The following is a 25061-nucleotide window of genomic DNA, read 5'->3' on the forward strand; positions in this document are numbered from 1 at the left end:
AAAACCCATCCATCCTTGCAGAAATGGGAAAAAAATCATACAACTTACTCACTTGATACTACATGAAACTGCTCAGCTGTTCCTTTACAGTCACAGATAATAGTTATTTCCGCTGTTTAACCTACACGATTTAAACCAGCTTTGATTTTTTTTTTTTTTACTATTTACCAGCTTTGAGTGTTGTTGCAGCTGCCCTAGGCCTTTGTGTTCAAGTGGGTTGGGCACAGAAGCAAGAGATTACATTATATTCTTCTGCTTTGTCTGAGTTTGAAACTGTAAATCTTGGGAGGGGTGTGATTACTTTTAAGTGCAGACATTTCACATAAGCCTAAAAAGGCCATGCATTTATGTATCTAGGTACATTTAATGGTGATAACCTCTGCTACACATTAAATATGTTTTGCAGAAAGGCAGACTGGTCTAAACAATAGGGTAGACTTTATATAAAACATCCACAGATTCCCAAACAATCAAGTAATTCATGCTTGTGTCTCTTCTCAGACGTGGATTAATTCTTTAGTGTTCTCTCGAGAAACCCCAAAGTCAACTGTTCCAACATATGTAGACTCATTTGTCAGTCTTGTGTCTGGGAGAAGTTATTTGCTTTTTTGAGTCAGCAGTTTGACATACAGTGAAGGATGACATCACTAGGTGGTCATTCTCTTACTCTACCAGTGGAGGGCGCTAAAAGTTACAAATTCAGCGCTTTCTAAGCACTTTCTTTCCAGCCCTGGTGCCAAACCCATGCATTTCATTGTTTTTAAACCCCCTTGGCCAAGACTGTTGCATTTCACAAGCAACAGATTTAGTGAAGTAGAGAATTCATTAAATGCAACACAAATAATACATTTCCTTCAAAAACTGACATCTGTCTGTATCCTCTTGAGGATAACATGCACAAGATAATCAATCTTGACATTCCTAGAGAGAAATCACATTTAGGCTACTCATGTCTAGGCGGTTTGAAGTGGAACAATATGCCATTGTCATCACCATACTTATCTGGTGGCTTGACATGAAAGCATCTCTTCCAGACATTTCAGACGTTAGTGAGTTCAGAACATACATCCTAGACACAGACGGTAAGCGTGTAGGCAACGTGCTTTCTTTCCTTACACGATGACAGCTCACAGGCCCTCCTTGCCCCGCAGGCTGTTTCAACAATGGCAGCCTTCATATCAGAGCAAAGACAGTGGCTGTGAACACGCCGGTCGCCCGGCTCAGGTTACCCAGTAACCTAGCAGTGGAGTAAACACAAACAGTAAGCGGAGCGACTACTCCTCGCTGGTTTCAGACTAGCAATTACGCTTTTTACTGCCTGTCAGCTACTGAAAGGGAAGAGGAGCAGATTGCTGAACACAATCGCAAGTGTGACAGTCGGTAGCTACCTGCACGAGCTGGAATCGGCTGGCTTCGAGAGAGCGTGCTCAGAGTACGACTGCTTGGAGGACTGGGTTGTGTGAACAAAGCTGAAACTCAGCAATTTCCTGTTTCTGCTGCAGTGCCTGTGAGAGTTAACCTTCGTCAGGGGCCTGGCAGTTCTGTGAAAGGGGAGGGCTGCTGAACAGACTTCATGTTTCCAAAATTTAATCTTCTGTAGCCTACTAAGACACTTAGTATTTTGTAGTGGAATGGCTCTAAGAAAAGAACACAACAAGACTTTGAGATAGGCCTACACATTTTTTTTATTAAACAAGAGCCAAAACACAATTCATTGAATCAGTTTAACTACAATTGTGGAAGCAATAATAAATGATATATCTTTTTACAAACACCTAACAAACTTCAAGCACAACTTGTACAAAACTAAGTACATAGAAAACCTGAAACAAATATCAGCCAATCCATAATTGACTTAACAAAGTCGCTTACAAAAATGTAATAAAGATTTCAATAGCTTTTAAGTGAATCCACTGATTCAACAAAAAACATCAGTTTATGACACTTCAGATATAACAAAATTTAAATATACACACACACACATATATATATATATATATAAAATGTGTGTTTGGGGGGAAACTACAGAATCAAGACAAGTGAGACTCAGACATAACTTTGTTCATTTTCAACAACCAATTATTCTCTAACTTAAATATGGTGGACCATGCGCGCCATCAGAAGTGCAAGGAGCATAAGTGTACCACTGTAAGTGCTGTGTGTGTGTGAAAGAGGGAGTCTCCATGCACCGCTGACTAATGAGCCCCGCCATTGTGTCTGTGCCAGCCTCAGAGACGGCGCTGCCCTTGGCCCACACAGGCCAGGCGGACCGCAGGGAGGGTGAAGTGGACCTTGTGTGCCATCCTCGACAAACCCAAATATCGGTTTACCCCTCTGTGTTTACCAAAGGTTTAAAAAAAGTAGGGGAAGTTAACAGCACTGGTTTCTCAGATCCCTCTGAAGTGTTCGAGGGGCTTTTTTCATCCTTCCTCCAAAGAAGTACAAAGACAGTCTCAGAGGAGTGAGCGACTGCTCCTCAAAAGAATTTAAAAAAGAAACCACTGACTGCACACAAAACTGGTCTTGGTTTAAATATGTACACAGCCTACCATGTCAAGCGTTCCTTTTTATTTCCGAAACATCTAACCAAACTCTCCCCCTCTGTCATAATAAACATACAGAATAAAAAAACATAGAGAAACATAGAGAAATCCCTTATCCCCAAAGCTGTCAGCTCTTGGCTTATCTGTTCTCCCCTGTACGGGCAAGGAGCGATCAATAATTCAGTACGTTGCTATAAAACATTCCCACTCCTACAAAAATATTTGGTAGCAAAATAGACTCTAGAATACAAAAAGTGAAAAAATCTCAGAAAATAAGCATGCATTACTGTTTCTGTATATGTATGTACAGAACATGTCTAGTTTGAATCAAGAAGAGATTAAAACCCACAATGGTCCTGAGAGGAAACGGTGTTTTGACAACATAACTCTGAACAAGGGCTAAACTTGGTTCACGGAATACTCACTGCACATAAACGGCAGGTGAGAGTACATCACTTTGCATGGAGAGGCACAAGACTGCCTTTCTCTGGTGCACGCAATTTCCTTGTTACTAGAACAGACAGTGAGCAAACTGTGGCAAACTGTGTGATCTGGAGTTTCTCTGTAAGCCTAATGAGGAAACTTTGCAAATGTAACCAGGAAGTATTAGTGCTAAATAAGAGACTGAGGCAAGGCAAGCACTTTCGTCTATCACTTATCGATGAAGTAAGCACCATCTTCTCATCCCCCTCATAAAACACAGAGTATACTCCCCTCCCCAGATGTGTACTGGCATAAAGGAGACGTGTGTGTATATGTACAGTACAACAAGACATACTCAGAGCATAACGGTGCTCACATGCAGTTTTGATGCTATAAATATATAGACGGAATATATAAATATATACACTATATCATCTATCCTAGGCAAATCCTTTGCCAATCCACCTCCTCTGAAGCTGGTCATAGGACTGAAGAGAGGCAATACTTAGTGGCTCGACTGCTAATGGCAACTGTTCTCAGTCTGAGAGCAAATGTCGGAACTTTTTTCACAAAAAAAAACCCCCCATCTCCCTTGAAACAATGCAAGCAAGACAAAGGCAGTCAAAAGCGTCTCAACCACTACAGAATGGCCAACATATGAACAACAAATGCAAGCAAACACCAGATGGACAGTGGGTGGTCAGATTAGAGAGAGCAGACGCTGTCCTGTTTGATATGAGTGGACACAAGCTTGGCACAACTCCCCCCAAAAAAAAAACTGACAAAAAGTGACAGTTATGAGTCAGACCCAGACAGACAGCACCACACCTGTTCCGCACTTCAGAGAGGTTTCACTTCTGATTAGGTGTCTCAACGCAGGCACCCCTTCCAACAGTCATTAAAAGTGAGACTTAGGCTGCATGCAGAGAAGAGGCTTAATGCTTCACCTAGTGTGTGGCTAGACTGTGGCTACCTAAACATGGGGAAGAACAGCATGCCTTACAGGTTAAAGAAACAAAGACGTGACCACACACACACATAGACACACACACACACACACACACACACACACACACACACACACAGAGAATACACAATTGTTAAGGAAAATTAGGAAATTGATACATCTATTTTTCTATACTGCTCAGGAGAGTAGAGAGTAAAAGTCTTTACAAGACATTCAAGACTTTACAAGAAATTAATTCACAACACTGGGCAATTGAAATCACAATAAAAAATACAAAAAATAAATGTATGAAACTTGGTACTGTACAAAAAACTGTTTCAACACTTAAAATGCAATGCTCTTAAAATTCTCACTAACTAGCACCACTACTCCAAATTATGTATGCACAGCTAAAAAAATCATCTTTCTTTTTTTAAAACCTTATTGCTTGTATATAAACAAATCATGTAGTTCACATGTGTATGAGCATTTTGGCACCACCTGCCAAAACAATTAATGTATTTAAAAATCAAATGATATGGACAATGTCAGGAGAAAAACACAAACAAACAAAAAAAGCATTATTTGTGATGTGCTTTCCCTGTTGCACATCACACACATCAGAATCAAAGTGCTCCTGAGAGTGGCCCAGGGAGGAGTGGGTGGAGGAGGGGGTGGAGGAGTGGGTGGGAGGTTGCTCTCTCCAACAGCCTCTTCCAGTCGCTTTCTTGGTTTGACAGTTTAGTTTTGGTCTGTACGTTTCCTGTCACTCTGAAGTGTGTGCGTCAGATAGTGGGTGTGTTATTTATGTGAGTGCTTGTAAACGGACTGTATTTATATGTGAGTGTTTGGTGTGGTGTGCGTGCGTGTGAGTGTCTGTGTGTGTGTGTGTGTCTGTGCGTGTGCGAGATTATGATGTGCGCCTGTGCTTGTTGTGTGTATATGTGTGTGTGTGTATGTGTGTGTGTGTGTATGTGTGTGTGTGAGTGTCGTCTTATGAGACACTGGAGCAGCGTATGCTCGGGGAGCCCATCTGAGTGAGCACTTTGTCCAGCCACTGCAGCGGCCCGTTGAGGTGCAGCTCGATCCAACAGGGGGTGCTGGTCACCGTCTGACGCCTGCAACACAAGACAGGAGAGCATCCAGTTAATATCACAGGTCAGAGAACACTATCAGCTTAATACTGCACATACCACAGGAAGAGCCCAGCTCATATTACAAGCCTGAGGACACCAGTAGCATGCTGATGTTAAATAGTTTAGAATCATTAGAGCACATGAAGAAACATCCGTCAAAAGACGCACACGACTGCCACTCACAATCTTGGCACAGATGGTCTGTTCAGCTATTCTGTTTGACGTGTTTTAAAGTAAAATAGCGAATGTGAATGTAGCCTACTGCCTGGAAAGACATTTTATTTGGGAGGAATTGGAATGGTTCAGTTCTGCGTGGTACGCTCTCAGAAAGCCAGTCCTTAGAATGTCTCAATACACTATGACTATATGATTGCGTGAAAATAGATTAACACAACTCAATTTATTTACAGAAGGAAGAAACATTTACATTTACATTTATTTATTTGGCAGACGCATTTATCCGAAGCAACTTACAGCAATAGAATAACATTTAAGCATTTAACATTTAAGCTACAGAGCTACAGCTACAGCAATAGAATAACTTGTAAGCTATTAACATTTAAGCTTTTTAACATTTAAGCTACAATTAGAGCAATAGAACAACATTTAAGTTATTAACATTTAAGCTACAATTAGAGCAATAGAACAACTTTAAGCTACAATGCAGAGGAGACTATACATAGGAATTACCACTGCATCTGTCAATACTGGTACTAGAGGATAGGGGTACTAAGTACTAGTCTAAGTACTGTTAGAATTAAGTGTTAGAATTAAGCAATAAATCCGAGAGGCCGTAGGTTACACTGATAGCTAAGGGGCGTTATTAGGCATGACGCGTTGGCGGAACCCCCCTTAGCTGTTGTAGAATCAGTGTAACCTATGGACTCGAGTGGCTTATTGCTTTTCTAAAACTGTTACTATAAATACCTAGCAAAGTTTTATAAAGTAAAGGCACAGCAACTAGAAATGAAACCGATTTATTCATAGGTAATCACTCTTCCGCCAAGAAATATATTTCCTCTATCTGAAGCCAAGCAACGTCGAGACGCAGCTACTTTAACTTTTGTATCAGCGCAGTAATATAGAACGAAATGCCGTCAAGGTGTATGTTTATGCTGCATTTTACAACGGCATCGAACATGATTCAGCCAATCACAATCAAGGACCGGAACTATCAGTTTTAGAAGAGGAAGTAGAGGAGGGAAGTGGAGGAAGTAGAGGAGGGAAGAAAGGGAAGTGGAGAGGAAGGAGGTAGAGGAGGGAAGAGCATGGTACAGTAAGTGTGTATCAGGGGTGTGATGTGAAACATGTGAACATGTGAAACAAGAGTGATGGGTAATCAAAGCTGATCGAGGCTAAACTAAAGCTCAAGCCTGAACCAGGCTCAAGAGCACGCATGGAAGTGGAAAAAGTACCATTTACAGAGAATGTCCTGGTTCACTTGACTTCATCCCCACTGCTGAGACCAATCCCTGGCCTAGTACCAGTCAAGGGCACACAAAGCCAATGCACTGCTGCCAAAAATGTGCAAAAATGCTTAAGAGTCCGTATGAGTGCTCTGCAGAGAATTCCAGGCATTCTGTGTGTGTGCGTGTTTGTGTGTGTATGTGTGTGTGTGTGTGTGTGTGTCACCTAACCCTCCCTCTGCTCCACTGAGGAGACTCCTCAGTCTGGGGGCACTGGGCTGCAGGGGACACAGAACTGCCTGGACCTGACCCCTATCCCTTTCTCTCTCTCTCTCTCTCTCACACACACACACACACACACATGCAACCACGCACACATACACATCCCTCACAGGGACCGAGGCTGGTGCCAAACAGAGGCTCCTGCATTCCTTCCTCCTTACGCAACACTCCGCAGCCGCCCCCACTCTCCAGCTCACTCACGTCTCAGGGAGCACTTTCCTCTCCTATTCTCTTCTCTCTCTCCACTCCTCTTCTCTCCCTTTTTCCTCTTTTTCATCTCTCCCCTCCTTCCTCTTCTGTCTCCACTCCTCTCTCTCTCTCTTTCTCCTCTCCTCTGTCTTTCCTCTCATCACTCTCTTCTCCTCTCATCTCTCTCCTCTGTCCCTCCTCTCATCTCCTTCTCTTGTCCAGAGCCACACGTCGGGCCAGTGCTCCTTACAGACCCTTGAACGTTACACTCAAAAGGCCCTCCCCCTAGAGCAGCGGGCCACAATTGTCCTGGAGTGACCGGTCTTAACGGCCTCTCCTCTGCGCCGTTGCGAAACCCACTTGAACAGCGCTTCGCGGAGGTGGCCTCCCCCTCATGATCCAGCGGCCAACAGGCCGGCAGTAAATCCAGCTCCCCAAGCCCTGATTACATCTCCATGCACGGACACATAGACCGCTACAGTCACACAGGAGGAGGACGGGGGAGGGAGAGAGAGAGAGAGAGAGAGAAAGTGAGAGAGAGAGAGAGTAGGAGAGGGAGAGAGAGACAGAAAAGAATGAGGGAGGGATAGAATGTAAAAAATGGAGAGTGGAAGAGAGACAGAGTATGACAGAGGGACAGAGAAGGAGAGGACAGAGAGAGAGAAGGAAAGAAAGAGAAGACAGAGATGGAGAGAGAGAAGGTGAGAGAAGACAGAGATGGAAAGAGGGACAGAGAGAAGGAGAGAGAGGACAGAGATGGAGGGAGGGACAGAGAGTATGAGAGAGAGGACAGAGAGAAGGAGGGAGTGACAGAGAGAAGGAAAAGACAAAGTATTTGGGAATAAGTGAGTGAGACCCTAAATGAGCAGATGGGCGGTCTGACTGACAAAGTGGACGGTGACCACAAAAAGGCACAAAATACGACCAGCAGGGAAATGAGTCTCTCCCCACAAGAGTCAAAAGTCATCATGCGTCCAACCGCAGTAGGCCCAGCATGTGGAAGATTGATTCCACTCAGTGAGGCTTGCTGCTGGGCAGATAGCAAATGAAGCATGACCTGGCTGGAGCTGTTAGAGTCGTATAAGTTTGGGTCCGTTCCTCCCTTCAGCTGAAGGTGTAGAGAGAGCAGAATATCTATGCAGTCGTGACAGGATGGAGGCCTCCCCAAACCACAATATCTCATAAAGATCTGATAGGGGAACCAGCAGTAGGGAAGGTGAGGTGGGGTGGGGTGTGCTATATACCACAGACGGAAGAGAAAAACAGAATAAGAATATGTGAGAGAGAGTGGGGGGGAGAGAGAGAGAGAGAGAGAAGAAACAGACACTGGGAAAGTAGATAGGGAGAGCAGGAAGGAGGGAGAGGAGAAGATGGAAAGCAACTGAGGAAATGAGAGCAGAGCGATTCGAAGAGTGGTAGTGAAAATGAGAAAAGACAGAGAGAGACAGATAAAGAGAGAGAGAGAGTGAGGGAGAGAGAGTGAGTGAGGGAGGGGAAAAAAGGAATAGTGCAAATGGGCGTCTGCTGAAACCAGAGCTGGCACTTAAGTGTCTCCACATGTGGTGGGGCCGTCTGAGACCCGACTCGGGGCCACTTTCCCCAACCCAGCTCCACCCCAGCCCAGCTCCACTACCCCCCCCCCCCCCCCACCCAGCTCTACCCCAGGCCCCCCCCACTCCAGCTCTACCCCAGGCCCCACCAGCCCCACCGCCCCCCCCCCCCCCCCCCACTCCAGCTCTACCCCAGGCCCCACCAGCCCCACTCCACTCCAGCCCAGCTCCAGCCCACCCCAGCTCCCTGGTGGAAAGCCACAACTGGCTCTGATTAGGGGCTGGCTAGTTCCTGCCTGAGCAAACAATGAGATTACTCACAGCCCTGAGCGGGAAAGGGGAGGGCTGCTGGCTTGAGGTGTGTGGGGGGGCGGAAAGTCTGACGACCCTGAGAGCGGGGCAGGGCATGTGTAAGACCCGCTCGGTGGTGTGACACACTTACGGACTCCCAACAGGGAGAAGCGGGAACTTTGGGTAGACATAAGCGGTCCTGGATACAAGAAGCAGGTGTGAATCCGTGTGTGCGTGTGTGTGTGTGTGCACGCGTTCCTCACCTGTACTCTGCACCCCAGCCCTTGACGAAGCTCATGCGGATGGTGCACATCCGGGTCAGCTGGTAGACGGCCTCGAAGCCCTGGTTCACCGACTGGGCCAGGAGGGCCGCAAACTCCTGGTTGTTAAAGATCTTCAGGTTGCAACCTACAAGCACCCACACACACACACACACACACACACACACACACACACACACACACACACACACACACACAAAGTGTCAGTTTAATCTTGAATGTGAGATGACTCTGAATGAGTCCAAAAGTGCACTTTGTTAACATTGTTTATTGAGTATCTGTATAGTCTGTGGTTGGCATGAGACAAGTGGCGCCTGTCTGAGTCTTATCAGCTGAAGGTCTGGGCTTGCTGGACCAAGCCTTCTTCCTGGTAATCTAGCAAGCTCGGATATCCATCAGCCGCAACAGTGAACCACAAACCCAACACAAACAAACAACTGCAGGCACTACATAATAAACCACAACAACAAACAAATCTCCTGTGCACACACCCCTATTCAGACGCCCACTCGAGAGATAAAGGGATGAACAGAAGGCCTAATTTAAAGAGTATTTCTGTATCAACTAAACGCTTGGTATGAATTCTCCCCGACCTGGGGTCTCTGAGTCAGACCGAGAGCCAGCTCACCTGGGGGGATCTTGCAGACGGTGGCGGGATGCCAGCCGTAGCGCTGGTTGCAGTTTGGGCTCTGGACAAAGATGGCGCTGTCGCTGAGGCACTCGGCAAACACCTCCCCACCGATGTAGTACAAACGTACACCCCGACCTACAGAAGACACAAACACAAAAAAGAGAGATCCAGGCAGTGAACGATTATGTTTTTTTTTTTTTTTTGTTTACAATGGGATACTCGGGAGACGCTACTCTTACCACAACTGGAATACTGGACTTACAAAGTTACAACAGATTTGTTGGTCAAGAAGTGTCTGTTAAATGTAATATAATGTAATTTGTACCAACAAGCAGACAATAAAAAGAAAAAGTGTGTGCATATGGTGTGAGTGGGAGAGGACAGAGAGAGAGAGAGCACACTACTTATACAACTGTGACAGAAAGAGGAGGAGTGACCACTGAGCAACGCGCCCACACACGCACACACGCACACACACACACTCACACACACACACACACACACACACACACACACACACACACACACACACACACACACACACAGTGTATTGATGAAGTGTAAATGTTTGTAATGTTTGCATATGTTTGTTGTACTTTTTTGTAATTATTATTATTCCTGTGAACGCTTTGGCAATGCATCATATGATTTGTCGTGCCAATAAAGCATATTTGAATTGAATTGAATTGAGAGAGAGAGAGAGAGAGAAGGAGGGAAAAGGGCAAAGCAGGAGTGGGCATGTGTGGGCTGTGTCAATTCTGTGGATATATGTCTGTGTGTAATGGATTGAATGTGTCTACTCTATGTTTCCTATGTGTTTTATACTATTACCAGTGACACCAAAGATAATTTTCATGCAGGCATAACAATAAAGTATATTCTATTCTATTCTATTCTAACGAGCAAGCAGACAACACAATTTCATGTGTGTGCAGAGAAAAAGAGAGAGAGTGATCTGTAGGAAGGGGCAGTGCTGCCTCGTACCGATGTGGCGTCGCGTGAGCTCCACGGCGGCGTTGCGGTTGACGTTGGACAGCAGGCCCAGGCAGAAGCGCTCCGAGTTGGACGGGTCTGTGAAGCCGTCGACGGTCAGCGAGGGCTGCGAGGCGTGGAAGGTCTCGCCCACACGCTGGTTCAGCTCGTAGTAGGAGATGGAGCACCAGAAGGCCGGCTCGCAGTATGTCACTGGCTGCAGGTCTACACACACACACACACACACACACACACACACACAGTCAGGTTAGGATTCGTGGAAGGTCTCGCCCACGTGTTGGTACCACTGGTACACAGTACACACAGACACAGACACAGACACACACACACACACACCAAACACACAGGGTCAGAGGCGCAAAAGGTCTCGCAGTACGTCACTGGCTGCAGGTCTACACACACACACACAAACACACACACACACACACACACACACACACACAGAGTCAGGTTAGGTCTCGTGGAAGGTCTCGCCCACGTGTTGTTTCAGCTTTAGGCAGACTCACAGTACCACAGGTACCACAGTACACGCAGACACACACACACACACACACACACACACACACACACACACACACACACACACACACACACACACACACCAACCACACAGGGTCAGGGTCAGAGGCATGGAAGGTCTCATAGTACGTCACTGGCTGCAGGTCTGAGACGTCCAACCCAGGGGAGACACAGGCAGCGATCAAGACAAAAACAGCAGAGAGGGAAAAATAACAGTGAAAGTGAGACAGAGTGAGAGAGAGAGAGAGAGAGAGAGAGAGAGAGAGAGAGTGAGAGAGAGAGAGAGAGAGAGAGAGAGAGAGAGAGAGAGAGAGAGAAAAGAGGGAGGATAAGAGGAGGGAAATGACACAATGATGTCAATGTTTAACGTCGATTCCCAGAAACAGAAACCAGGCACCACTGGAAACGCTGCCATCTCTTGGACCCCAACAGCACCAAGCAGCGGCAGCGAGCAGTGAGGGCAAATTACAGGCTTCCAGCCCAGCTTCCATAAACAGCAGTGCAGTTCCTGTAATTGCCTTTAAAAATGGCCTGACTGATTCAGCACTCAATGGCCATCTTTGAAGCCTCTCCTCCTCCTTGGGAAGTCGCCTGTTTGTTGTTTCAGCAGCGGCTTGGAGGTCCTCTAGACACCCCAGTGGAGGCCGACGCTAATCAACAGGATATTATTATTAGTGTAAGTGGAGGAGGCCTTTATCTCGGTGCCACAATGAGATCAGATGTGTGTGTGTGTGTGTGTGTGTGTGTGTGTTTGTATGTGTGTGGGTGTGTGTGTATGTGTGTGTGTGGGTGGATGGACAAAAGACAAAAGGTTCATTGACTGAATGCTTCCTCTGTGCTATCCACACGGCTTCCAAAAGAGGAGGAACATAGACCTCATCCGCTTGCCAAAATACATTCTCTTACACATGTGTGAAAGCACAGGCACTCACTTAGACACACACACACACACACACACACACACTCAAACAGACCCATATGGACAGACGTTCCTGCCTTTGAGGCTCAATACGAAAGCTAACAATACACTACTCAATCCAACCATTTCTCACATGTCCATTTGAAGAACACACACACACACACACACACACACACACACACACACAGAGACTCAGCAGCAGCTCACCTAAGTTACTGTGCGTTGGAGACACTGGACTTGGTGAAAGGTTCGGTGAGCCTGCAACAAAAAAAAACACAATTCCACGTTACTCAAGTTTGGCTTTTCATTATTCTCAATAGTTACTTTGTGTTTTACTGCGTTCTAGGACATGTTCCTATGCTGTTAGCAACTTAGTTGGTTGGCAATAGGAAATTGCATTGCAACAAACAAAGTTGCTAACTTATTTAGCAACTATGGTTTTGGGAAACGCACCCCAGAGTCCCTTAGAGCATAAAGCATCCAGGTAGGAGTCCTGGAGCCACAGGTGTGCTTATGTAACAATAGCCAGCTGGTACTAGCTGTGGAGTATGTACGTAAACCTCCCTTCAAACACCTTAAGAGACATGCTAGTAAGCGATGCCATGGGTTTTAGCTCACTTGCTAGCACACTCGCGTCCTAATCTGAGGTGTTGGAAGTTGCGGGTTCGAATCCGGGCAAGAGCAGTGCGTAGCCGTAGTGGTCAACCCAACGCAGGTTACACTTACCTGTGTCCATACTGTGGCTCATCGGATGGTCACTGGTCTCCCCGTCCTCACTGATGTAGCCAGGCGGGGGGGTCTCTAAAGCACGGGGGAGGGGCCGTTAAACTCATGCACAAATCTCACTCACAGTGCCCAGTCTGGAGCATTCAGAGTCTCTAAATCTGCAGAGCCTGAGGAACAATCTGGGCATATAGCAAACACACATTTATAGCAGTATGCTAACAGCAGATGTTTCACAGTGCAATGTTGCGGTGTGTAACATATGGTCTTCCATTTCATCATACACATGCCAGGATGCAGTGGGTGGGGAGATTCAGGTGTGGAGAGTACAGTGTCCTCCTGAGAGCTGCTGTGTGTGGGGGGGGCTGGGGCTGGACATAGACTATGTGTGTGTGTGTGTGTGTGTGTGTGTGGCCGGACTGAGACAGTGTGTGTGTGTGTGTGGCCGGACTGAGACTGTGTGTGTGTGTGTGGCTGGACTGAAACAGTGTGTGTATTTCACACAGCCTGGACCTCTTGGCTCTGACAGACAGTGGTGGCGGCTCAGAACAGCAGGAGCATGGAGGCTGGAGGACTGAGGTAAGACCTATCTGTCTGTCTGTCTGTCAAGCTCTGAGCCGGAGGTAAGAGCTGTCTGTCTGACTGTCTGTCTGTCTGTCTAGGTCTGAATGTCTCAGAGGGCACTGACTCCTTTACTGGTTCTGTTTCTCTCTCTCTCTCTCTCTCTCTCTCTCTCTCTCTCTCTCTCTCTCTCTCTGTCCGTGGGTTCTGACCTGCGATGTAGTTGCTCTGCGGCTCGATGCCGGCGGGGAAGTTGGTGTTCTCTGGGATGGAGTGGATGTAGTCATCCAGCGGGGGAAACTCGGCAGGGATTTCCGTGTGCCGGGGCACCAGCACCGGGGGCAGTACTGTAGGGAGACACACACACACACACACACACACACACACACACACACACACACACACACACACACACAGACACACATAAACAACATGACATCAATAACACAACACACACTTTTATGTCAGCCACAACTGGCACTGGCCTGTACAAAAATTACCCACAAACCCCAGCGCTTGCTCACTTGCCTCACTGGCCATGGGCAGCCCCCTGTGAATGGGCACAGTACTCAACAAATGAAAACAACACATGTAGGCTAAACAGAGATAATCCTCTTTGCATGATACCCTCGGGTGCAGAGCAATAAATCAGAGCAGAAGCGAGTTGGAGCAACAACCCACAGAACCACAGAGCAACCAAAACACAACCCACTTCTCCTACATGCCAGGGTATTAAACTAATGCACTTCAGTATCCTGTCCCCTGGTACAGCGCTGGCAGGTGAGCTGTGCGTGTGTGTGTGTGTGTGCGCGCGCTCACTCACCCGGCGTCTCCACGCGCTGGTAGTGGTAGGGGTTGACGCACACCTCGTCCTTCTTCATGTGGAAGGCGAACTCGCACAGGTCGATGGCGCGCAGCTCGTGGTGCGACTGCAGGTCGGGCCAGCGCCACAGTCGGCAGTAGATGACGTGGGGAAGACCCTTCCTGTGGGACACCTGCAGACGGCCATCCAGAGACCTGCAGGGGGGATGGTAGAGAGACAGCACACAGGGGACCGTTAGAGACGGACAGGGAGCAACAGACCAGTTAACGGACAACAGACCAGTTAAGGAATTATTAGTGAAATAGTGAGAAGAATAAGAGACAGAGAGACAGAAAGACATGGAAACAATGGAAAGAGAGAGAGAGAGACAGACAGACAGAGAGACAGAAAGACATGGAAACAATGGAAAGAGAGAGAGAGAGAGAGAGAGAGACACACACACAGGGGGGCGACACACGACCAGACAAAAAGAAAAAAGAAATATGAGACACAAGATGAAACCATAGTTGCTAAATGAACATACAGAGACTATGACAGAGTGCCACTGACAGGCTGCTATTTCAGGTGATGCTTCTGTACACTGAGAGAGTCTCCAAATGAGTAATTGGCTGGTCATCTACTGTTTCCGGTGATGTTCCTGCATAGCATAGTGACGGGCTACTGAGAGTTTAGTGTGTCAGGTTCTGCTACTGATGGTCCTGCAGAGAGTCTCTTCAGGAGTGACGGGCGACTGAGAGTCTGTTTCAGGTCCCGCTCCCTCCTGCTCTTTCTACATTACCACTTTTTCCACTTTTTCCAGAACATTTCCAGATCCAGGCGGCCATAGACAGCTTTACGACCGGTTCAAAATGACCGTGTTTGTCACATTCTCCGCACAGCCAAACACAGAAAGGCGGCTCATAAACCCAGAAAAGGAGCCTGGTGTAAACAAACGCAAGTGGTGTGTGTGCTATTTGTTTCCAACAAAATGCCGCTTTCCTAACTCATTGAGAGAAGCTGAGTGCAGCGGCAGGAGCAACTGCTACAAATGTTTATGACAACCGCAAGGAGGAAGTCACGCTGCCACACACAGTCAACACACCCTAGCTCTGCTCAACGTAGGCCACAACCTCACTACACCCAGCCCAACACACACACACACACACACACGAACACGCACACACGCATGCACACACACACGCACCCACACACGCATGCACGCATGCACACACGCACACACACACACACACATACACACTTGGCTTCAAGCAAATCATCGTCTATGGGATAGCCTAACAATCAGCTCCGTCCACACTGGTCGTGAGAGATTTATAAAGCCTGTCTATCAGTAAGCAGTAAAGTGCCCAGCAGAACCAAAACAACAGCCAGCCAATCCAGCAGCCAGCGCCTGGTGTATGTGTGTGTGTGTGTGAGAGTGTGTGCGTGCGGGGGTGACGTGTGTGAGCTCCGAACCCATTGCTCTGGTGTGTGTGTGTGTGTGTGTGTATGTGTGTGTGTGTGAGCACAGAGGCTAGAGCTTTGCCTCTGCTGCTGGCAGTCCACAAGGTCTGCAGTGGGCTTCTCATTCCATACAACAGCACCACTCACTTCCCAAGCAGTGCAGAGGCAAGGACGGGGAGAGAAAAAATATAATTAACAGTGATGTAAAAAACAGTTCTGAGTGTGTGTGCGTGTGTGAGAGAGAGAGAGTGTCTGTGTGTGTGTGAGAGAGAGAGAGTGTCTGTGTGTGTGTGTGTGTGAGAGAGAGAGAGAGAGAGAGAGAGAGAGAGAGAGAGTGTGTGTGTGTGTGTGTGTGTGAGAGAGAGAGAGAGAGAATGTGTGCGTGTGTGTGTGTGTGTATGACACTGAATGAGCCAAAGCATAACAGAGAGAATGAGAGAGAGAAAGAATGACAGGGGGAGACAGGGCCAGCTGTGTGTGTGTGTGTGTGTGTGTGTGTGTGTGTGTGTGTGTGAGAGAGAGAGAGAGAGAGAGAGAGAGAGAGAGAGAGAGAGAGAGAGAGAAAAGGAATGACAGGGTAGACAGGGCCAGCTGAGGAATATTAAATCTCCAAAATATAAAGCACCATTAGAAACCAATTATGTAACACCAGGGGTTCAGCCTCTCCCAACCAGCCTCATATGTAATAATCCACAGCCCGCAGCAAAAGGCTCTTCGCACAGGCCAATTCTGCTTGCTGACAATGTGCATTCACACACCTACAAATGCAATCACAAACACACACGCACGCACAAAAAACACACACACACGCACAAACACACACCCACAAACACACACACACACACACACAAGCACAGGAGGAGGAGGAAGTGCTGGAGGTGTGGCTACCCGTAAAAAGCATGCCATTTCCTCCAGCTTCACACATCAGCGCTTCACCATCAACAAATTAAGGTTAATGGCGTCTGTGAGTGAGCCCCTGATCTCTTTCTCTCGCAGGGCCCACCAAGGGCAGCGGGCAGGGCTAGCCCCACCGCGCCACGTCGCACACGGCGTCCGGAGACCGGGGGAAACATGTTCTGCTTCCACGGGGCTTTTAGAGTGAAGGTCTGCATGAGAGATGCAAATGAACTGTGCTTTCATGTAGGTCACGTGTGCAGCAGCTCTACTGAAAACCAAAAACACACCATCTGCACTTCAGTTCATCTTTTCCCCTCAGAAGTAAGCTAGCGCAATCAAGCTGATTACAAACATAGATCTCTTCTGCGGTGAGGTCACTGCTCCAGACCAAGTCAGCGCAGCGCCCCAGTGGTGGAAGGGTGTGAGAATGCGCTATTCGTTATTGGGCGGAGTTCAAAGCCGGATGTTTTATTTAGAGCCGACCTGGACAGGAGTCTGACCTCTCCCGGACTGTGTGGCCGGCGGTGGTCACTCCCCTCGCCTCTCGTTCACTCCCCGGTCAGCTCTGAGGGCCACAGCAGGGCTGCGGAGCTGGGGTGAGGTGAAACGAAGGCGGCGGCTGGCCGATGCCGTCGGCGGGAGCAGACGTGGTTAAATATGCATCGGGCGCGTCTGGGACACGGGAGCACCTGAAATATGCATCAGTGGCTGGCAGAGAGCACGGCCCGGATTCCCTCTGAGTCACTCTACGCCAGCACGTGACCGTGTGTGTGTGTGTGTGTGTGTGTGTGTGTGTGTGTGTGTGTGTGTATGTGTGTGTGTGTGTATGCTTGTGTGTGTGTGTGTGTGTGTGTGTGTGTGTATGTTTGTGTGTGTGTGTGTGTATGCTTGTGTGTGTGTGTGTGTGTGTGTGTGTGTGTGTGTGTGAGTGTATGTGTGTGTGTGTATGCTTGTGTGTGTGTGTGTTTGTGTGTGTGTGTATGCTTGTGTGTGTGTGTGTGTGTGTGTGTGTATGCTTGTGTGTGTGTGTGTGTGTATGCTTGTGTGTGTGTGTGTGTGTGTGTGTGTGTATGTGTGTGTGTGTATGCTTGTGTGTGTGTGTGTGTGTGTGTGTGTGTGTGTGTGTGTGTGTGTGTGTGTGTATGTGTGTGAAGCCAGACATGAAAAAGGCTACAGACGCTGAAGTGAGGGTCTCCTGAAAATGACTTTGGCTAATCTAGGCCACGAGACGCCGCTTAAGTGCTGAAATGTTGGCATGTGTGCCCGTGCCTCCCGGCTGTAAAGCTGACATATATGCACATGAAGGCATGGGATATGCACACGTGAATGAACAGTCAAACACATGCACCCACATTTTAGATATCAGAACCATACAAAAAGCTAAATATTTTGCACTAGAATAAATTGAACCAGTGACTTCATATAACAATGCATTTCTCCTCATCCCACCCAGTACTGACTCAGAGAATGACTTTTGTGCAGATTTTCAGTGTGGATGATGACAGATATAGCTAAAGACAACATCCTCTCCTTCTGCTACCCTTAAAGCAGTACAGGGGGTGAGGAAGTTCACTTTACTGATTGAACTGACAGTGGAATAACGTGGAGGACAGCAAACAAGCTCCAGAGCACTGCTCTCTGGAGCTGGCAGACGCTACGACGGAGCCGATGCGGAGAGGGATTGTGGAGAATCGGTATTGATTTGTTGGGCCGATAGTAAAAGAAAGGAGAAAACTGGGTGAATGATCCATCCATTGGCTCCACTGGCAAACAGGGGGCTGACCGCCAGACTGCACGACCCCCTCCCCCCCCTCACTACTCCACCCCCACGTCCAGAGCCTGTGGGGGCGTGCGGAGGGACGGGGAGGGGAGTGTGTGTGAGTGTGTGTGTGTGTGTGTGTGCATGCTCTTTAATGCCCAACCCCCACTCACACTGCAGCCTGTTGGGCGGGTTTAGGGGGAGCAAGAGAAGATTTGGGGGAGAGGGCTTCAGTTTGGGGGCTGTTTTGTCTGTCCATATGTGTGTGTGTGTGTGTGTGTGTGTGTGTGTGTGTGTGTGTATGTGTGTGTGTGTGTGTCTAGCCAGGCTGGACTGCTCTAATCTCAGGAGAAACACAAATACGTGGAGGCCGCATACTGTGCTCGTCTGAGCTGTGGCCCTCTAGCATCACACACTCACACACTGACAGTGGCACACGCTTTCTCTAACATACACTAACACAAACACACTTACATGCACATGTAACTCCTCTCAACTTTTGGGCTGGGAAGTGTTCTTCTTCCTAAGTCTCTCAAACTACCACATCAAAATTAGTGACGATCTATGGTCTGAGACAACTTCAGCATCTTCACAAAGTTAAATATGACAAAAAGTAATCCTGGTACTGGTCTGTTATGAAGGAACTTTCGAACAAAACCCCTGTTGTGGATTCATTTTCAGCCAGTTTTAACGCCATGGAGCTCTGCAGAGGTCAGTTTGCTTTCCGCAGAGTAACCAGTCCAGGCCTTGAGTCTATTTGTGCAAGAGTGCAGTGTGAAAGGGACTAATTATAGCTGGAGAAAGAGCTCGCTGGACTACTGAATGACACCCCTGATGTGAATGCGGTAGAGTAGCATGGGGAGGGTGTCAGGCTGTGTGTGTGTGTGTGTGGCGGGGGGAAGGGGGGGGGGGGGGGTAGGACAAAGGAAGTAGCAATGACAGACTGCCTGTGTGGAGCTCAACTAACCCCCCTCCCAGATCACCCCCTTCAACACACACTCCCAGACGACACCCTCTTCATGCATGGCCACAACCCCCCCATACACACACCACCCTGCTGAGTGCAGGGCGTGATGGAATGACTTGTTTTTGTGACGTCATCCCATGGTGTGTGTGTGTGTGTACGTGTGTGTGTACGTGTGTATGTGTTTCCCATGTGTTTGGCCCCTGTCAAAACTCTCCTCTCCTCGCCAGAGGTGGCGCAATCACTCAGCAACTTCTCTGCTCTCTCGCCACTTGAGAATGAGAGAGAGAAACAGGCAGACAGACAAATTTGTCTCTCCAAGAACGATTTACGCATCTCCAAGGATGATCTATGCGATGAATGAAGCCCTCCTAAAATAGCAGCGCTTCCTTGTCTGTCTGCACTGTGCTGAGCTGAGCACCAAGACCCCCCCCCCCCCCCTCCCTCTGCTAAAGCCATCAGGCCGTCGACGAGTAAACATCAGGGACTCTGCTTATGATCCACAGGTGAGCTAACTGGCCGAGGGCGAGTCAGCGGAGCCGAGAGGGCCCACTAAGTACTGCAGAGTGGGCGGGAGAGTCCAGTCCACCAGTCCTGTGCCTACAGGCTACGCGCACAATTGGGCCCCGAGTCCAAACCTTTAGCTGAGACAAAGGCTGAAAGAAGAGCCCTATTACCGAGCGCTGGCGTAACTACCAGCCTGGGCAGCTTGGCCAGAACGCAAGGAGCAGGCAGCCCCTCTGCACAAACAGCCACAGCAGCCAAACCTGACGTCCCAAGGACCAAACAGGGCATCCTGGCAGACATCACATCATTATTAAATGTCATCTGTTCCTCGAGAGAAAAATAAGATCCAGGGCTTGCCGCTTAGCATAAAAAGCTCACGTAGCACTGTTACCATAGTTACATTAGGAGCACAACACTACAGAAGCTAAATAGATTGACACTTTTCATGCTATCTCTCTCTTTACGTTACCATGGTCCTAACAGGTAAGTGCTTTTGGGAAACACCGCCAGGGGTGCATTTCCCAAATCCATAGTTGCTAACCTAGGAATGGGAAATTGCATTGCAACCAACAAAGTTGCTAACTTAGTTAGCAACTATGGTTTTGGGAAACACCATCCAGGACAGCGTGCTGCTTTGAGATGGACGTCCAGCCTTTGGTGATGAGGCTGTGGGAGCGCTGCTGAGCCATGCCCAGATGTTTACTCAACCTCTACGCCCATGCTCTGGCACGAGTCTGTCTGTGAACCCAAACGCCTCTCTCTTTCCTAAACAACAGGGCGTGAGTCACGCCTCTTCGCTCCATCGCTGCTACAGTGAGGACGTCAGAGGGACTCGCGCTGACGTAGCGCGGGGGTTGACGGAGCGACGTGGCACAAAGCCACCTTGTTGTCTGTCAGCACAGAGTGCCCATTATCGCCAGCTGAGGAGAGGATCTCTGGTCTAGCGCGCCGGCGGTGCGGCTCCTTGACCTCTCAACCCCTCCGCAGGAGTCGCAAACCAAATATCAGCCCTTGCCAAAACCCCATCTCGCTCTGCCCCGGGGGCCCCGGGACACACACATTCCAGTAAGTGGAGAAACCACGCCTAGCACCCTGTGTACACACACACACACACACACACACACACACACAGAGCCGTGAGGGAAAGCAAGCGAGAGTGCAGGAGGCCTGGGGGCACGCTCTTACCACAGGCATGCCATGCTAGGCAGTCGAGCCTCTCCGCCTCTCCTGACTGAGCCGCCAGCATGGCATACATAAATGTCAACAGATACGCTCACACACGAGCAAACATTAACACACGCACACAAATACACATGGGAGCACAGAAAACACACACACACACACATTACTACCACTGCACACTGACTTGTAGACACATCACACAATCACAAACAATCACAAACTTAGCAGTCAGTATAACTGACCGTTAATAGGGAGTTTAAGCACACTCCAAAGAAATAAAAAATGCTCACAAAGAGTTCACTCACAACAATCCGAGCCACCAGCGTCTACATGAGGGCAACGTGCGGCTAATCTGGGGGACTTTACGAGACTTCCCACACTAACACCACTGTGTCACTGTGCCCTCGTATGCCCTGCAGTCTGTGTGCCACCCACTGAACCCCAACTCCTTTAGAGGAAGCCGCGCGGCTTAGACACGGCTGGCCAACAGCAGCACGAGTGTGTGACATCAATGAAACCCGGGCGGGGACACTGGACACCCCATATCACAGAAAAAGCCCCGCTCTGAAAAAAGCAGATCCAGTTACCGGATGTCTGTCGGGCTCCCGGCTCAGCCGGCCCTCCCTCTCTGGCCCAGATGAGACAGGACGAGACGTGCCGGGCAGACTCGACTCGCCGCGTCTCGGAGATACCTGAGTGACAGAGTAGCCAGACACTTGGCACCTCACCCGATCCGAGGGTGCGGCGGGAGGACCGTGGGTGGCTGGTGGCGGGTACTTCTGCTGGCACGCACGCCTCTGAGGGACTCTCCTCTCATGCTTACACTTGGCCCCGTGCCCTGGGTGTCGCTGCGGAGTGAGAGGTGTGTGTGTGTGTGTGTGTGTGTGCAGGCAGGGCTGGGCCGACGGCAGACTTCCTCTGACAGGCTGTTTTTCTCCTCCAGAGGACAGGATGTCTGGGCCGCCCGTCGATGTCATTATGGGTGGCGGAAGAAGCAGTGGTGTGTGTGTGTGTGTGTGTGTGATGATGCAGGAGGGATGCACGGAGGAGAGATCCCTTTACAAACATTAGGGGAGAACAATCGATTGAGCCTTTTCCCTTAGGGCGGCTTAGCTCTAACCTCCTTCTGCTTACTATACCATGTTAATGCAAAGAATCCATGAGATGTTGACAGCTAGTGTAGATCATCAAATTACACTCTTCTGTCTTCTGCTCTCTCTCTTCTGCATCTACAATCCTTGGAGCTTGTCAGATGATCAGGCTAAACAACATATGGCTACTAGACCTATTAATCATACCAGGAACTGAGTTTTATACAGGATACAGATAGCATGTAGTAGTATTTATGTAGTAATACTTCCCTTAAAGTTCAATGCTTGTTGAATGATATCTCAATGCATTCCACAAATGGTTGAGCACACATTTTATAAAACATCTGTGAACATTAGACATTTAATGTTCATTTATTAGACAGAGGTAGAACATTTGTGTACATCAGACATTTATTGGGTACATGTTAAATCTTGCTGCTAGATTGATTTATTTGTTATACCTTTAAAGGTCTGTAATTAAAGATGTGTCAATAGCAGATAGAGACACAAAGAGAATGTCCCCAGTCCCCACAGAAATGTCTGTTTTGTGTAGAGTGTCCAACGGATGTCAGAGAAACGAATTGTCTATATTTCTCCTGTTGAAATCCTACAGACCTGGCTGACAACTGTTCCAAATAAAAAAAACAACTTCTTTGCTCTGAATCCAGGAATTCTCAGATCATCTTGACTTCTGCCAGGTCTGCACCCAACACCTCACACTTTCCCCTCTCTCTCTTTTTCTCTCTCTCTCTCTCACACACACACACACTTTCTCTCTTTTTCTTTCTTTCTTTCTTTCTTTCTCCCTCTCTCACTTTCTCTCTATCCCTCCCTCCTTCTCTCCCTCTCTCTCTGGCTCAACGGCTAGGCTAGGCCAGCCCCAGCTCTAGCTTCAGCTCCAAGTCCTGAGAAGTTTCCAGCCTGCAAGTGAGAACAGGCCTGGGTCCCGGCTCTGGCTGCCGTCCAGATGCAAGGGGAACATCACAGTGAGGTCAGCTCAGGTGCAAACCCTACCCTCCAGCAGGTACAAGAGGTTGTGCTACGTTTGCTGGCTTCGTCAAGACAGAAGGACAGGAGGAGGGGAAGATGGTAGGAAGGGAAGAATGGAATGAGAGAAAGAAACGAAAGATTGACATGAAAGAACGAAAGAAAGTTCAAGGAAGAAAGAAAGAAAGAAAGAAAGAAAAAAAGGGAGGAAGAAAGACTACAAAGGTGTTCTTCAAAGTTTATCAACTTTTTATGCTGGCTGCTTAGATTACCCCTTCTTCAAGTTTACTGCCACCTACACCAAGACATAGTCAAGTCTGCAGGTCATGACCAAAGTTGCGTATTTTGTTTGTTTTTTGGAGGGGGGGGGGGTATCTTTACAATTAATGATTTCCAATCATTTCAAATACCCAAAATCAAAGACATCCACCAAAAACACTATGGCAAAAGAAGCCTGTTTAACTCAACCTTCCTGGAAAAAAAAAAAGAAACAGTAAAGCTATGGGAATGGAGAGGCATATCCGTTCTCATCTGACACAGTCATCTGTGCACCTGTTTCAAGTTTAAGCCAACAACACATTGTGACCAGAACCCAATTCAAAACAAAGGACGACGACTCTGCAGCTGCTTAGGAAAGCTGGATGAATTCTAGGTCAAGTTCAGGTGAGCATTCATCCTAAGCTGATCATGAGCCCATGTGGTCAGGATGCGTCATGTGTCCAAGATGGTGACACCACAACGGAAATGAGATGCAGTAGCCGAAAGCCAGACCAATAGGGCCACCTGTGACAGCCCTTTAGAACACTGGGTAAAGTTAGGACACTTAAAGTATGATATTAGGAATCCTGCTGTTGCAAATAAAAGGCTTAGTTGATACACAGGCTGATCTGCATGGGTTATTAGGATGTCATAACAAACCTATAAAACATAGCACTTGTAAAATACACGTCATTGAATCTCTAAAATGTGCAAGGGGTAGACCTACCAAGACTGAATGCTGAAATAGTGGAATAGGTTGCTGTAGGTTGGCAAGAGTGTGCAAGAGATTGTGTTATGTAACATTTCACTACTATTGGTGCAATAACTTTGTCAGTGCATTTGAAATTCAATGAAACAATTCTCAAAGTTGAGAAAAATCAATATTGCATGTACTAAAACCGGAAGAGTAACTTATTGGTCGGATGGAATGTTAGTTTGTTAGGATGGAAGGGGCCACTTAGACAGGTTCCACTATGAACTTAGCCAGACATGCTAACACTGGTTGGGCATTTCAAACAATTGTATTTTTCACAATTTGATATTAACACCTGCACCACTGTTGACGAGCGCCACTTGCAGCACAGAAGACAGCTGAAAGTAAATCACGGAGCTACGTGGCATGGCATAGCTGCATGCAATAGACAGCACGCTACACCATAAAGTCACAATGCTGTGCACGCTGAGTTTACTGCAACAGGATAAACCCTGTTGAGTGATCAGGGCATATTAATATGAACTGGTTTAGCTGGCATGCAAAATCAACGCCACATGAAACATTACTGAGGTAGGCTACTAGCAGTGTTGATAGCTACCTCGGTATGGTGATGCACTTGGTGTTGATGTTCTGTGTTGTGATGGCAGTCTCCAGTTCGTCCAGCTGTCCCGTCTTCTTCAGTTTCTTCACAAGACTCTTCACAGCCTTTTCGCACCACTTCTCCTCCTGCCCATTCTGCTCTCCCTTTTTCCAACCCAAAAGTCTTTTCACAATCGGAGGTGTAAAAGGTAAAATTGACATTTTGACTGGAGTGGTCCTTCGGAGTTAAACCCTCCAATAATTATATGTAACATAAACTAAATGTCCACGCTATTCCAAATCCAAATCCAGGAAATAGTACGAAAAAGAGATAAAAGGCTGAAAACGACTTAGCATAACAGGTGTATGCGTATGCAAATACGGAATAAAAATGGTTTGTCGTTTAAAATTGTAGCGCACGGCTGGGCAACTCAAGCGAGATCACGGTCTAGTTCTCCTCACTACA

General features: G+C 47.8%; 1 protein-coding gene across 1 annotated transcript; it reads right to left on the reverse strand.

Moving 5' to 3' along the window:
- Positions 1-1660: 1660 nt before the first annotated feature.
- smad3a (SMAD family member 3a) lies at positions 1661-25061 on the reverse strand. Its single transcript, XM_076287262.1, has 9 exons — positions 24615-25061; positions 14217-14410; positions 13606-13740; positions 12836-12910; positions 12317-12367; positions 10663-10875; positions 9676-9813; positions 9030-9174; positions 1661-5030 (listed from the first exon to the last, which is right to left on the reverse strand). Exons 1-9 carry the CDS (start codon positions 24815-24817, stop codon positions 4907-4909), a joined length of 1278 nt encoding a protein of 425 aa, XP_076143377.1. The 5' UTR covers positions 24818-25061; the 3' UTR covers positions 1661-4906.

Source organism: Alosa pseudoharengus, unplaced genomic scaffold (assembly GCF_046254945.1).
Source record: "Alosa pseudoharengus isolate Yale_2024_CS ecotype anadromous, Long Island Sound unplaced genomic scaffold, YU_APseudo_1.1 YU_APseudo_1.1_scf_16, whole genome shotgun sequence".
Lineage (NCBI taxonomy): Eukaryota > Metazoa > Chordata > Actinopteri > Clupeiformes > Clupeidae > Alosa > Alosa pseudoharengus.